Genomic DNA, 14,866 nt, shown 5'->3' with positions numbered 1-14,866 from the left:
CTATTTTTACAGGTGGAGTTATTAATGCATCTACCCACTCTGTATAAAAGCTACATATTAGTACACAATTTGCATTTCAATGTTACTTGCAATTTATTCTTTTACTTACCTTGAGCAATATACTTGATACTCTTTCCAAAGACCTATTTATGTTTCCATAACCCCCACGAAACACTTTAACACAATGTCACTTCAGTAAGCAGAAAATCAAAAGGAATGTAGGCTTGTGGAACAATCCACATTTCTCCCACCAGCACCCTTCCCCTGTTATTGGCAGCGTGACAGAACTCCCCATTTACATTTGCCGGTCTAAAAATTAAAAGGCACAATAAGTAAAGGTAAGCTGCACTCCAGAAGGAAAAAAAACACAAATAATTGTTTGATGCATCTTGCAAGGCATATGAAAAGGTTGAATGTGGGCGATCTTTATGACTAGAGAATTACACATAATTGGGCCAAAGGGATTAATGAAAAATATGGCAAATACTGAAGCCGCTCTCAATCCCACTGGGGCTGCATGCTGAATTGTTTCTCACCCTCATCTACGGAACAGAGTAAAAACAAACACATGTATTATTGTTGTCCATTGTTTTTGGTACTGTATGCTGATTTTATTCTTCTTGTTGTAGCATAAGGCCATACTCGCTTTTCAGTAGTTCAGCTGGTATTTCTGGCATGGTTAAGCAAGTGACTAAAAAAACTAGGTTTAAGTGAAAGAGCATCTATGTAAAAGAAAAATCCTGTTAAGTTAAGCTGCTGCACTTGCACACAAATGGTTATTCTACCCATTATCTTGAGCAAATGGTAATCAATGAGAGGACACATATTGCCAATTTATTAAATAGGAAGTATGTCTGCATTTGTAAAAGGAAAACAAAACGGTTACTGAAAACGAGTAGCTAAGGCTGCTGGTAAAATCATATATTTTGCTTCGCTCTTTCTGTCAGCAATACCAATTGCTACAAAATGCGTGATGCAATGTATATGGCACATATTGTTATCAAGGTATGGGGACAGAGAACACAAACACAATGGCTTAGAACTGATGGGATCTGTGACAGACTAGCCCACTTCTACCTCACACCACAACGAAAATTTGTTCCTGAGGGACAGGAGACCCCATGAATAGCACAGTGAAGATCTGCAATGGAGGGGGAATTAGCAGAAATTGCCTTCTTTTCTCTGTAGTATGCAAACTAATGATATTTTGTAGTAGCAGACATTAAGGCAGATTTAAAAATGCTCAACTATGAGCAGCATGACAAAGAACCTCAATTTTCAGAAGCAGTCACATGTGTTCATTAAGCCCAGATGTTTAAGGAAGAGAGAATTCAGAAGAAGGGCTATGGGAAGGGATTCTAAACTCAAATGCATACTTAAAGCACAAATGAATTAACTAGCATGTATTAGGAAACTTGTGGGTTTAGAAGAGATGGTTGTGGCCAACATACTTACAGTTGTAAAGTATCAGCCCCCTCCCCACAGCTAAGCATTCCTGATTTTTGCCCCTACTCCTATCTTCTTCAAATTTTTCAAAAAGAAAAATAGCAAAGTAAAAAAAAATTACTGAACCTAAAACAAATGGAAATCAACAAGGTATTCAACAGTGATTAAACTGTAAGTTGTTACAACTCAGTCACACATAATGTTCCCGAGGATTGATGTATACTCTTCCGTTGTCCGGATTTTGATGCTTCTTACTGCTCCAGTCTTTGCAATTCGTTTGCTTGTAAGTTGGGTACATTTGTTGATGGCTGTCTTGAGCCAAGAGATTTTCATCATCATAAGTAAATTGCCTGCAGTTTACTATCTTCTAAAGAGAAAAAAATGTTTATTACACTTAAATAATCTTTTGTCATAATACCCAAATATCAAAATACTCTTAACTATATCCTGAATCATTGTAATTGCTATTTCAGACATTTGATCTTTATTAATTAAAATATTTATACGCAGTCTTTCACTTGTGGCTCATGGTAGCTTATAATTCTAAATTAAAACTATCTACAATACAGTAGAAGTAATTACCCTTCTGGACACACAAGTGCCCAGAGTTCAGACCATATTAAAAGCCCCACCAAATAAAATCAGTCTTACAGTGCCACCAATGCTCTACCACCTTCTCCCAGAAATTATAACTTCAAGTTACTTCAGAGGTCTGGGTAAAAACCCCTCACTCAATGAGGCAATAACTATTTTAACCAAAGGTTCCATTACCTTTTCCCAGAATGGTTTCAGGACAATGGATCGATAGCGCAAGTGGTTGCTCTCACAACACCAAAAGGCTATCAGCATCCACTGGCAAGATCAATCTATCTCTAAGTACCACGTTTCCTCTCAATTTGGCTTCCAGGTCAGAACAGATAAGAAAGACACTATCAGCAAAGAACTTGGTGAACATCATAGCTTGGGGCTAACTCAACAGTTCTCAAGTCAGACTTGGGTGTTACCAAGTCACAGCTGAATAGTGGTGGGGAGAAATTGCTTCTTTACCACCATCGCCACCACTTTAAACATCTGCAAATGGGTTCTATGGTGTGCGCTGATTATGGCAAGGCTGTATGTGACATAATATAAATTCAACCCTATGGACATTTCGGTTAACAGAACCAAAGATGGAGTGAAAGCATATCATTTAAAAAAGGATGAAGAAGCTATAATTATGTGCTGGACTACTAGCTTGTACATTGGAGTACTTTTTTTCAAAATAGAATAATACTTAAGAGCTGGATCACTCCAAGATATGCATTTATTGGATTACACAAATAGTACGTTTCTGAATTAAGTTAAATTGTACAGACAAGCAACTTTTAAGCAGTGGAAAATTTGGCACAGTGAAGCTATTGGCAGGGAAGTACTAAAAACCATCAAATCCATTTTCTACTTCATGTGGCTTCTCCATTCCTATAATACTGCTCTCACATGGAAGGGTCATCAGGGTTAAACTGCATGTAAGACCATACTGCTTTTCCTGTAACTGATATTCAGCTGCAGTCACACTATGTGTTCTAGCCTGTGCAAAACATGGAACCTTCTACAGCTATGCCCAACCATTTTCTGTTCATCTCAAAGAATTGAGTGTTATAGTGAATGCCTGGATGTTCCCTCCTGCTTAGCTGCTCTCTAGTTCTGACCACCTGTTGTGGGAAATGAGTGGTTGCATGAAAACACAGATGACCACCTAAAAAAAACACATTAGTTACAGGTGAGAAATCTGTTTCTTCTTCTTTGTGCAGGCACATCATTGGAAAAGATTAGCAAGCTGCTCTACCTAGACGTGAGAGAAGTCATGAGAAGACGGCATTGACCGCTGCAATGCCAAAAGTTGTGTCTATACTGGCACTCACAGGAGGCACAGTGCATCACAAAACTGGAATGTTGCAAGTAGACTGCCAATCTACAGAGTGCCAGAAGAGGTAGAAATCTGTGAGGCTGTCATGGTAGCCATGGCCTGAGTGGTACGTGTTGTAATTGTCATTGGCAATGGCTGATAGGGCAGTTTTAACACAGTTTAATGACAGCTGTGATTCAGTAGCAGTAGCACACTGACCTTGACATGTGCCCATATGGCACAGAAATAGACTAGGGTCCATCCTAAACAGGGATATTGTGTTGATAAAAAAGCCAGGGTCCTGCAGACATATAATGAGTGTTAATTTCTTTTCCTGACAGGAAGAAAGAGTAGAGGCAGAACCAGATCCTGTTTGAGGTGAAATCTGGACTTTGCCTTAGGCAAGAAAATGACATCCAGCCAAATAATTTCTACAGGAAAGGTGATGAGGCAGGACCAAACAATTTCCTGGCTCATCTTGCCACAGTTATGGCTTCCAAGAATAAGGAGAAAACATGAAGCCAAAAATCTGAAGAGATCTTTCATTAGTTGCAAAATGAGTTATAAAGTTCCACATGGCCATGGATGGGGAAACTGGGGGTTTGGGTGGGCAGATGAGGCCTTTTAAGCACTGTTTTACCACCGGTTGTATAAATTAAGAGGGACTTTCATCGGAATAGAGAATGCACCCCATACTTTGACTTCAAGGGGTTCGCTTCTCAGGTAAGTTGGTTTGGGAGCAGAGGTTCCAGAGCAGGAAGGATTAGGTTATTAATAATATTGGAGGAGGCAAAAGTTAAGATTAATAATGTGGTCTGATATGATACTATCAAGAGGTGGGATTGAGCTGGAACGTTGTGTCTGACTGATTTATGTCTCTTCCCTTGAAAGAAAAAAAAGATAATGCCATCTGTAGGAGGTAGCTTGCCTCCATTCTGCAAGCACTTTTAAAAAGGTGTTCCAATGGACCAGCAGTATGTGGAACAGCAGGGAAGCAAAAATACATATGCTGAAAAAGGGAGGGAGGGACAGGAGAAAACAGAAAATGACAGAAAATAGTAGAAATTGAGCTAGACATTCTTCAACACTGCTGCCTGAAGTTCTTAAATGCTGCCAAGACAGACCTAAATAGGAAGGCTTAGCGCCACTCTTTTAGGCATGTATTGTACCATCATTCTTCTAGGTCTGCAGAGAAGCAGTGCAATAAACTGTAGAGCTTAGCTCTAGAACAGAGGTGGGCAGAAGGTCACTTGAGACGAGTGACCAGTCACTGCCCAAGTAAACAAAAGTAACTCTCTACCTAATGCTGCTGAAAACTCTTATCGCTCCCTGTAAAGCTGCAGCAGCAGCACCATCCTCTTTCTTTCATGCAAGGAGGAAGTGCAAATATGCACCCATGCTCTGGATGGGGACACAGCACCAGCACTACTTCCTGTCTGTCCTCCCTCCTCCTCTTCCATACTCATGCATACTCACTCTTGCTCTGGACAGAATGCTATCAACTCTTTACCCTTCAAATGAGAATGCTATCAACTCTTTACCCTTCAAAGTTGCTATTTGCCTCTTCCTGGAAAAACAGAGGTAACTGTATTTTCCCGTTGCAGGGCACATTACAGTTTGGGTGAGGTGGTGGCTTGATTTAGGAAAGCAGCAGATGAAAATGGTTCCCCACCCAAGCAATGCAGAGCTGCTCTAAAACACTATTATCTTTTGTATAACTTGCCACTTTGGCTCCACCCACTGAGCCACCACTTTGTGATTGGTAGCTCCTAAAGTTCGGGGGGGGGGGAAGCTTTCAGAAGCCTAACATTTGCCATTCCCAGCACTAGAAGATTCTGAAAGATGCTCTGCAATATGCACAGTAAAGTGCATTACTTACTTTATGCTGCATATTTCCAACATCCATGTCTCTATGTTGATTCTGCACTGAGAAGTGCTCTTTCTGGAGAGGAAGAAGAAAATTATTTTGGACTATTTTATGAACTACTGCAGAAAAGTGATATATTTTTGTCAGAGTGGCTCTTAGATTATGCAACGGTCAGATTCACCTGGTATTTCCTGCAATAAATAGCAAAATGTGCTGATATCTACTTTTAAGGATGTGTATACTGCTTATCGGTTGTCCCCCCACCCATTTAACATTCCCTTCACACTTTTCATGTTTACTTGGAAAATACTTTTGGAAACCTGCTACAATGAAGTTTGAGCCAGTCCTCAAAGTTAAAATTCATTTTTAATGCTAACAATATAGTTAACGTTCAAAATCCATACTTATATTCTGACTTTAATATCTGATGATAGCTTCTAACAGAGCTCTCTTACACTGAACATTGCCTATAAAAATATACATTTTTTCACTAATGTGACTATGTTATACAGGATTCAAAGGCAGCATGATCTAAAAATCACTGGATATCCAAATAGTTCCACTGATACAAGTTGACTGTGTTCATGTTCCAGTTTCAGCAACTAACATAGGATGTTCTTTGAAAAGCTAGATTATAATTATGAACTATGAACTATGGAAAATTTTGATTTTTTACAAGAATATACTATGCAAAATTTTGATTTTTTACAAGAATATACAGAAAAGATACCTCAGTTAAATACTCTTTAAAAATGTTCCCATATAAACTAATGGATAATATGACACCTTCCTTCTTTTTTGAACAAGGGTACGAGAAGTTCACCACTTAGGCTCTTGGTCTAAGCCCTACATTTCTATTTAACACACACTGATTGAATCCTTCTGGGGATAGTTTATTTTTAATAATTAACTTGAACAAAGTTGTATGCATGTGCTTTATGCCACAATTTCCTAAAGCACTGCAGAGAGCTCCAAGTGTACAATTTGTGTTTGTTTGTTTTTGGCATTTTCCTTTGTTGTTTTATAAGCTGTTTTTGAAAGCTGGGGGAGTTGCATAAGCAATGTGGTGAACTGATATTAGAACAAGAGAGGAACCAGTGCCAAGGACAAACCCCCCCAAAGCCCTTGCCAAGGATTCTTGGCATCACAGCCTATGACAAATGAAAAATGCTACTTTTTCTCTAGTTAAGCATCAACTAAGGGTAGTTAAAGGTTATGTTCCCTGATTGCAGAGGAACAAAACGGCATTTAGCACATGGCAGGATGAACATAAACTCAAGCTGACAGAGGGTGGCAGATAGGAGAGACCAATGCTATCAAAGTTTCAGGAAGATTTCTTGCTGTTTAAAAGGATGATTACTTGTAACAAGTAATCGGCTATATTGGAATGGGCCCTCCAAGATGTAGGATTTGTGGTCATGGAGAAGGGGAGAAGAAAAGAAGGACAGGTATAGCAGTGGTCTTCTATTGTTCTAATTGCAGCAGCATATTAATGGAGTGAATGTATGGATGGAAACTACTCCATCCCAGTGAGTTTCAGTTTGTGCCGATTTTCGATTTCCTGATATTATGTAATATTTATTTTTAATTTGAACTACTATCCCTAAAGACTAAACATGTTATCAACAACAAAAAATATGAATACACAATAAAATTCTACAAATCAGACCAACTATTAACCGACATTAAATCCCAAATATCTTGCAGCGCTTCCAAAAGATGCAGAAAGTCAGCTCTAGCAGAACTTTTGACTATATGACAACTCTAGGACTTTGGGTTATCAGCTGAGGATATCCATTTCTGCAACACTGCACTCTGCAGAAGAATACCCTGAACTTTGTTACAGATGACATTGAAGGGTGCTAGAGGTTGAGCAAAGTCACGTGGAACATGAAGACTGAAGAACATACCCGAGTTATTCAGGAATGTGAAGATCAAAACAAACACCATAAATTTTTCCAAGGATATGGACAAATACGTTCATGTACGGATTTAATATTATGGAACTGCAATAATATTGCTAATTGTAATTTGGAATGCAGTGGATCTGCAATGGTTAATGCAGTTGGTTCATAAAATTGTTCAAAATGATTGCTCATTATATGCTACTAACCAGACACCGCTGAATCATTGTCATGTCTCTATCTTCCAACTGTTAAGCATATTTTGTCTGAGTCTGTTCTGCTTCCTTTGGTATTTTACAACAATGTAAACAAAAGTAATTTATTTCATAATCACTAAATAAATACTATCACTTCTGTGATTCTGAATGATTACTTCTGAATGGCGTATGTAGAACCTGCTTAGACTGCACATTTACTATCAGATCATGTCAAAAAAATTAACCAGGCATTACTACACAAACCAAACTATAATCAAGTTAAGCCTATTTTCCCCATTAACTTCAGTGAGACTTGAATGGTACTACTCTGTACCACTCTTATCAACTTGTTGGTCTGCCTTGTGTTTCTTTTAGATAGACATTTTTCTAGGCAGAGAAGCAGTAGAACTGAACAATCCTTTATTTTTTCATTCTATAGGCTAAAAAAAAAGTGGTGGTTTAGAACAAGTACAAAGATATCCATATTCTACTAGCTACACAACAACTTCTAAAAATAATTCACCAGAAAGTGTTTATAGGGATCTTTTCCCTATGGAAACTATGGCCAAGGCCTTGTAGGCTTCTACATACATGCCACAAAAATCATGCAATCAGTTTTAGAACTCAGCTCAGAAGAGCTGCAGGCATCCCCTAATACATGGGTCCAACATATTGTAGAATGGGCTGGCTAGAAAGATAAGCTGCCTTAGGCTGCTGCAGTTAGCCCCAGTAGTGATATTTCCTTGAGTAACCATAGAAAATTGGCCAGTGGGATTCTGCAAGAGTTAATCTTATCCACTATGGTATTTAATATCTATATGAAGCCACTAGGAGAGAACGTCAGGAGGTTTGGGTTGTGGTGTCGCCAGTAAGAGATTGATTCCCACCTCTACCTTACTTTTCCACCTAAATCTGGGGAAGCTGTTGAGGTTCTAGACTGGTGCTTGGAGTCAATAATAGGCTGGATGAAGGTGAACAAGCTGAAACTTAATCCTGACAAGACAGTTGTGCTCTGGGTTAGTAAAAAGGCAGACAGGAAATCTCCTGTTTTGGACAGGGTTACACTCCTCTTGAAACAATAGGCTCACAGCTTGGGAAAATCAGGTGACTGCTGTGGTTTTGACTGCTTTCTCAATATTTGAAGATGCTTTTAGAACTCAATGGAGTAATTCATATTACACCTACCATGGGTCTTTTGCTAACACGGAGGAAGGGGAGCTGTACTACCTAACAAGAGCCTACTGTACAGTCATTTCAGGGGCAACTCCTATTCTTTGTGAACTGTTCTGCTCTTGAGATTCACATTAGATTGAGCCTGCCAGTATTCTGGAAACTGTATAAGGGAATTCAATCCAATACAGGTTGAGTATCCTTTATCTGGACTGCTTGGGACCAGAAATGGTCCGTTATTTTGGATCATTCTGTATACTGGACTATTTTGGAATTTTTGCATATACATAGTACCTTGGGGATGGGACCCAAATTCATTTATGTTTTACATACACTTTATAAGCATAGCCTGAATGTAATTTTAAACAATATTTTAAATATTTTTGTGTACATTGAACAATCAGAAAGCAAAGGTAACTATATCACCAGAATACCTGTATCAGCTGTTAAACAAAAGCAACAACAAACAACAAACCAACCATCAATGGCAGGCTTTCAGTCTCTACCTAAGGTGCAGTATACACTGTATAATTTCTTTTTTATGTGAGAGGGAACACTGAAAACAGGCAGCACACATCTGCCTGCATGCTGGATCGAAGGGTCCGATTTTTCGATCAGTTTGGATATGGGTTGTCTGGATAAGGGATACTCTACCGGTACTTCAATAATATTTGATATATCATTTTTATTTTTTATTATCCACTCAAAATTCTTGGCAAGAGAGAGAAAAAAGAATTATATAAAGAAAGAAATGTTTTGTGACCACCAGGTACCTGCATATAATGTTCTGTGAACAAATTCTGTGGTATTTTGTAGGTATGTGTCTTTTTGAAGCACAAACTTTGGTAAATAACTTACTGGAAGAAATATTTCTTTCTGAGGCAAAGAGTGAGCTCTTTCTTCATACAAAGATGAAGGCTTGTGTGTTGGAGGAAGATCAATCCTGCATCAAAAAAGTTAAAACTTTACTAATTGCCACTGGTAAGATGAAATAAAGTTCACGTTATTTAAACTGCAAACTAATTATATGATGCTTCATACAAAAGTCAGTGCCATTTCACACTGATGGATTTACATAAATATTTATTGTAAGTTGCCTTGGTTGCTTTGGCTAAAAGCAGACATACACACCTTAATAACTAAATAATAAATATACCACATAAATTAGTTTCAAGTTTTAAAATAAATATCAAGCCAAGTAATCTAACAGCTTTAAGTGCTATCTATAACCCAGAGAAAGGAGAACAAAGCGTATTATATGGAAAAACTGTCAACATAATTTTGACAAGTGCCATTTTTATTTAATTTATTCATATCAGGGAGGAATACCAACAAGATTTTCTAGATCGCATTTGTTGAATTACTCTCTGTCTTCATTCACACAAGAGTCCATGAACTGAAATTCGCACGGCAAAAAGCCTCCAGGTGATTGTAGCAGCTAGCTGTTTCAACAGAAGTCAGCTCCTTTTGAACCCTACTTGCTTATCCACTCTGTTTCAGAGGCTAGGTACTGTTAAAATATAAGTGAATGGAAATGAAAGGGCATTTAAAAGAGGGCTCACTATACATGGCTGCATTAACTGTCAGGCTTGCTTGAATATTTGATATCTTCTCACAAGGCTAAGCCTCTTTCACTAACTCTAGTGTGAACTGGAGATATGGTAATGGTCATTGGACTGTATTCACACACAAATTTGTATACATGACATTTTTAATTCTTGTGCTGATCACATCTTTATTTTTCTTACATCTGAAGTGCAAGATGCATTAAAGAGACAAACTACTGTTTGCCCTCAATCTAACAAGGACCTATCAGAGGACTGGAAAGAAGCATTCTGAAAGTTTAAGTCTAACTGCACTTACTACACCTATACATGTGTGGTGAACAGAAAGATATGCACACAATTTACCTGCTGTCAACATTTTTAAATGGAAGTATGAAAACTGAACAGTTCCTAGAAGCAGGAAGCTATTTTTACTTCTAGAATTGTAAATAAGGCACTGCTTAAGGAGAAAGGGAAAACTTAACTTGTACAAAGGCAAGATCTTTCAAGTGGTATATATTTTGATCATATGGGTGTATCCTATGAAGGATGACACATTGCATGAATGCAAGAGGGTCTTGTATTGGCAGAATACACCTTGCACTCACTAAATGTGCAGTGGCAAGATATAACCCAGTGCATCTTGGTTTTTCATATTACTAATTCAGGGATTGTGTGAGCACATATTGGTACAATGTAAACTCAAGAGAGACTATATATGACTTACCGTAATCTGGTTTAAAGAAATGAAACTTACACTTTGTCCAGGTAAGAGGGCCTTTTCTTCCTGGGAGTCAGCAGTACCGTCACAAAAATTGTAATTATAAAGAGAGCAAGTACAGCTCCTATAACAGCCCCAGCTACAGCTACAGATGACGACTGCTTAAATGGAACATCTGAAATGTAATTGAGCATGCATTATGCTTTTCAAGCAGTATGTCACACTAATCAAAACTCTTCTCAAAATCTGGAAACAGAAATATGGCTGACTGCCTCTGAAAAGACAGTTAAACATTTTGTACAGATTCTACAAATTGCTATTTTCAGTGCACGTGAGTCATCAACAGCTCCACAAAATACTGAAAAATGATTGCAAGGAATACATTTTGAATGTACAGATTTAAGAGTTTAGAACATGAATAAATAGGGAAGGCAAAACATGGTGACAAGAAAAATGCTTTCATTTCCTAAGACATCAAACAGTTGAAGAAACTGCCATGGACAATTTTTGGTAATTTTAGAACATAACTTTTATGCTTCTTACAAAAGAGACCTGTTATTTCATTAGGTGGGCATAGGCAGGACATAAAAAATTAAGACGTTACACTGCAAGTCAGTCTTGCTTTGGAAACCTAAAGCCATACAAATGCAAAAAGTATGATATGCTGTACTTACCAAAGCAACTGTATATAATGCTACGTCCCTGAGATAGCACACTCTACTTTCAGTGCATTGATCTAATTTTACTATCCAATTTCTGTACAAACTGTGTAAGACATATCATGCTTTTCTGTAAATATATAAAGAGATGCAACTGGGAACTATACAAAGTATAAACAACTGAACCTTCTTTTAATACTAATTTTGTTTTTGTTTTGTTTGCCATCAAGTCACAGTCGACTTATGGCGACCCTGTAGGTTTTCAAAGCAAGAGACATTCAGAAGTGGTTTGCTGTTGCCTACCTCTGCATAGCAACCCTAGTATTCCTTGGCGGTCTCCCATCTAAATACTGACCAGGACTGCCCCTGTATCAGAAATGCCTGAACATGCTTTTACTACTCATTAGTTTTTCCTCTATGTTACACCTATGAATATTACAAGGGCACTTATTTTGCTTCAATAAAATTGTCCAAAAAATGCAAGATTTTCTGCTTTAAGAATGGAAGTCGAATATTCTGATAATATTATACTTTGATACAAACTTAAGATGAGTTTTACAATGCAAGTGTCTTTCAAGGACTATAGAGCAAGGTTCAAGTCAAAGGTTCAATTAAATGCAGTTAATTGTTTTTAAAAGCCAATCTACATACAGTGTCTACTTTATGAAGTTTGTCTTCGAATATAAACACAAAATGCAGCTATGAAGACTGTAATGTGAAGACTGCTATTTGGAATTCAGGAACAGACATGGAGAACTTTATTTTGTTTTTACCCTCTTCATCCTCCTTTCCATTTACAATTAAATGGGGCAATTTTAACAAAAATAACACTATAGGGGTAAGATCCCTCCCTTTTCAGCATGAGATGAGCCTTGGCAGCTATGGGAAAATAATTGGGGACAAAATAAATATAATTTGGTATCACTTGCACTTTTACCTTAAGCACCATTGGCATTAACAGGAAAAAAAAAGATAAGCTTAACCCAAGCCTCTATTACTTTCTATGGAAGCTACTCACAACTTAAATTCATTTGTGTTGGGGCTTGCATATTATTTCATTTTTTGCCACAAAAATCTATCAGTTTTCATATTTGTAATGAACTACAGCCTATGCATTATCTGGTCCAAACTGATTTATGGCTGCCATTTCTAACATGCTTTTCCATTGATGGTCAAACACTTCTTATCCAAATAAACGCTTAAATGTTACTACACACAGAATATAACTTTGCAACCTGCAGAATTCCAAACAGCAACACTGTGCAGCCCAGAGAAGGATCAGCGGAAATATTTTATTTGTTTAAATACTACTAATTCACTTCCCCCTACCCCACAAAAAGGAGCCCAACTGCATCCCATGATGCAGTTTAACTAGTGGAACTCAGCAGATCTGACTTGAAGTTGCCTGCATAGGGCACCACATGGAAACCATATATAAGTGGCTCTGAGCTCCATGGAAGAAGAATGGGTTAGAAATACAGCAAATAACTAGTAAAGATGATTGTCAGGAAGTTTATGACAGCATTACATTAGTCTCAAATCATTAATTCTAATATAGCAGGAGGTGAAAAGTGCTCTGTAAGTAACGATTTCCTGCAAGAAGCCTCACTTCTGTGTAGGAACACCAGGACATACCATTAGATGCAAGAATGCATTTTGTCTACCTGATTTGATACATGTACATTTAACAAAACAGACAAGATTATACTCAATACATGACTGCACATGCAAACTCCTTCAGCAAACAACTACCTACTATCAATCCAAACTGAAACAACTTCTATAGTTTCTGAAAAATCTTCAAACACTATAGTTTTGAACAGGTGTTTTTATCCTTATGTTTTATTTGTTTTGTCACTTAGCTTTTCGACTACCAGTGATGACAGACTGATCCTTCCAAACTACACATCTGACAAGGTTTGATTTTGAAAAGTGTTGTCCCAGCGATTTAACAGCCAATGTTATTTAAATGTTTATTTTGCTGCATTCCAAAGGGAAGGTACTCAATAGTGCAACTGCAGAGTCCAGATGTACCCATAGACTATCTAGTGCAATGCAGATCTCACAAGTAGCCTATTCTGTGTGTCTTCTAAAAGGCAAAGTAAGCAAAAGTTTTGACAGGTAAAAATCAGTAGTTTGATCCCAGGCTTCCTGCACCATTTTGAAACTACTTTAGTAGTTTTTAAACTAGAATGTGTTTGTTGCTCTACAAAATACTTTGGTAAGCATGGATCAGGACGTTTCCCTGTTCTGTGCATTCACCTTCCCTTGGACATCATTTGGAGCATGTCTAAAATAAACTAATGAAACTGCATGTTTGCTCAGTTCACATTTTTGTTGTTTTCTTACTGGGTACTGATGAGCTGAAGCTGAGATTTGCACCGATTAAATCACAGAACAAAAGAGGAATCTAGATGTAATTGTGCAATCACATCCATACTTCTTTTTACTCTGATTTAATCAATGTGATTCTGGGATGGAACAATCCGTAACCTGTAAAGGGGGGGGGGGAACGTGCAAACATGAAACTGCATACGTTCAGCAGTCTGAACTAACTGTGACAAAGCAAAAACAGAAAAGTGGCAGATCTATAATGCACTGGAGCTACCATGGAAAACCAGTGAATTTGTAACCCCATCCTTAGTGATAAAACCTACTGTTGTTTAAGTATTCCTACATTAATATGGAAACGGTACCGTTAGCTACAGCAGCTTAAAATGTTCTAGAGAGGTTTATAAGTATTAAGTACTATAAAACCTTGAGTTCGATCCTGTGAATCTGTTCCACCAATGATGGCACTTTCCTTCAGTGTAAGCAGCCTTTCTCTGATGCTGGCAGAAAAACCGAGCCTCTTCCATCAGAAGAAGGCGTCTTATACTGGTGGAAAGTGCCATTGTTAATAGAATGAATCTGTGGGATCCAACTCCCTTAGATTTTATCCATTTTTCACATACGGCTGGATTCTATTCTTTGGGGAATTTGAAATATTATTCATGGAAACAATTATTGGACAGCAACATTAGGTTAAGTCCTGGTGACTTTCTTTATAGACTTTTTTCTGTGGTTGAGAGACTAAATCTTTTGGCCACTTCAACAAGCAAAATAGTTTGAACTTTGTATAACTAAAAAACAAAGCAACCTTACGACTTTTTCTGCCTTTCGGGTATGGATTATATACGCAGATAGAGCATAAGTGGCTGCTAGAATGGTTTAAGTTTAATATACAATCTTTCCTAATGGCAGTCCGCCAGGCTGACCAGCAGTCCATTTGTGAAATTATTTTCCAGTGCAATTCAAATACGTTGCACAGAAATACCAATTTGATGTTTTCCAGCTATGCTTTGCTCTCTAGTTTGCTAGCCTACTTTAGCACATCACTTAATGTGTTTTTCAATCATTTGTTCATATGACCTGCATTCAAGAAATTAATTTAACAAAAAATTTATTTCACACAACAGCTAGTTCATACTTAC

The 14,866-nt window shown here is 37.7% G+C and overlaps 1 protein-coding gene across 1 annotated transcript in view; it reads right to left on the bottom strand.

The window, feature by feature from the left end:
* Positions 1 to 1,607: 1,607 nt before the first annotated feature.
* NECTIN3 (nectin cell adhesion molecule 3) overlaps positions 1,608 to 14,866 on the bottom strand; it is a 74,824-nt gene continuing 61,565 nt past the window's right edge. The window contains exons 6-9 of the mRNA XM_056858180.1: positions 10,771 to 10,909; positions 9,328 to 9,412; positions 5,211 to 5,273; positions 1,608 to 1,813 (exon numbers count right to left, since the gene is read on the bottom strand). Of these exons, the coding sequence (XP_056714158.1) occupies positions 1,637 to 1,813; positions 5,211 to 5,273; positions 9,328 to 9,412; positions 10,771 to 10,909 (464 nt within the window). The 3' untranslated portion in view covers positions 1,608 to 1,636. The remainder of the gene's footprint in view (positions 1,814 to 5,210; positions 5,274 to 9,327; positions 9,413 to 10,770; positions 10,910 to 14,866) is intronic.

The sequence above is a fragment of the Euleptes europaea genome, chromosome 12, assembly GCF_029931775.1.
Source record: "Euleptes europaea isolate rEulEur1 chromosome 12, rEulEur1.hap1, whole genome shotgun sequence".
Classification (NCBI taxonomy): Eukaryota; Metazoa; Chordata; class Lepidosauria; order Squamata; family Sphaerodactylidae; genus Euleptes; species Euleptes europaea.
Note: the sequence above shows the minus strand (reverse complement) of the source record. Positions and strands in the feature narration are given on the sequence as shown.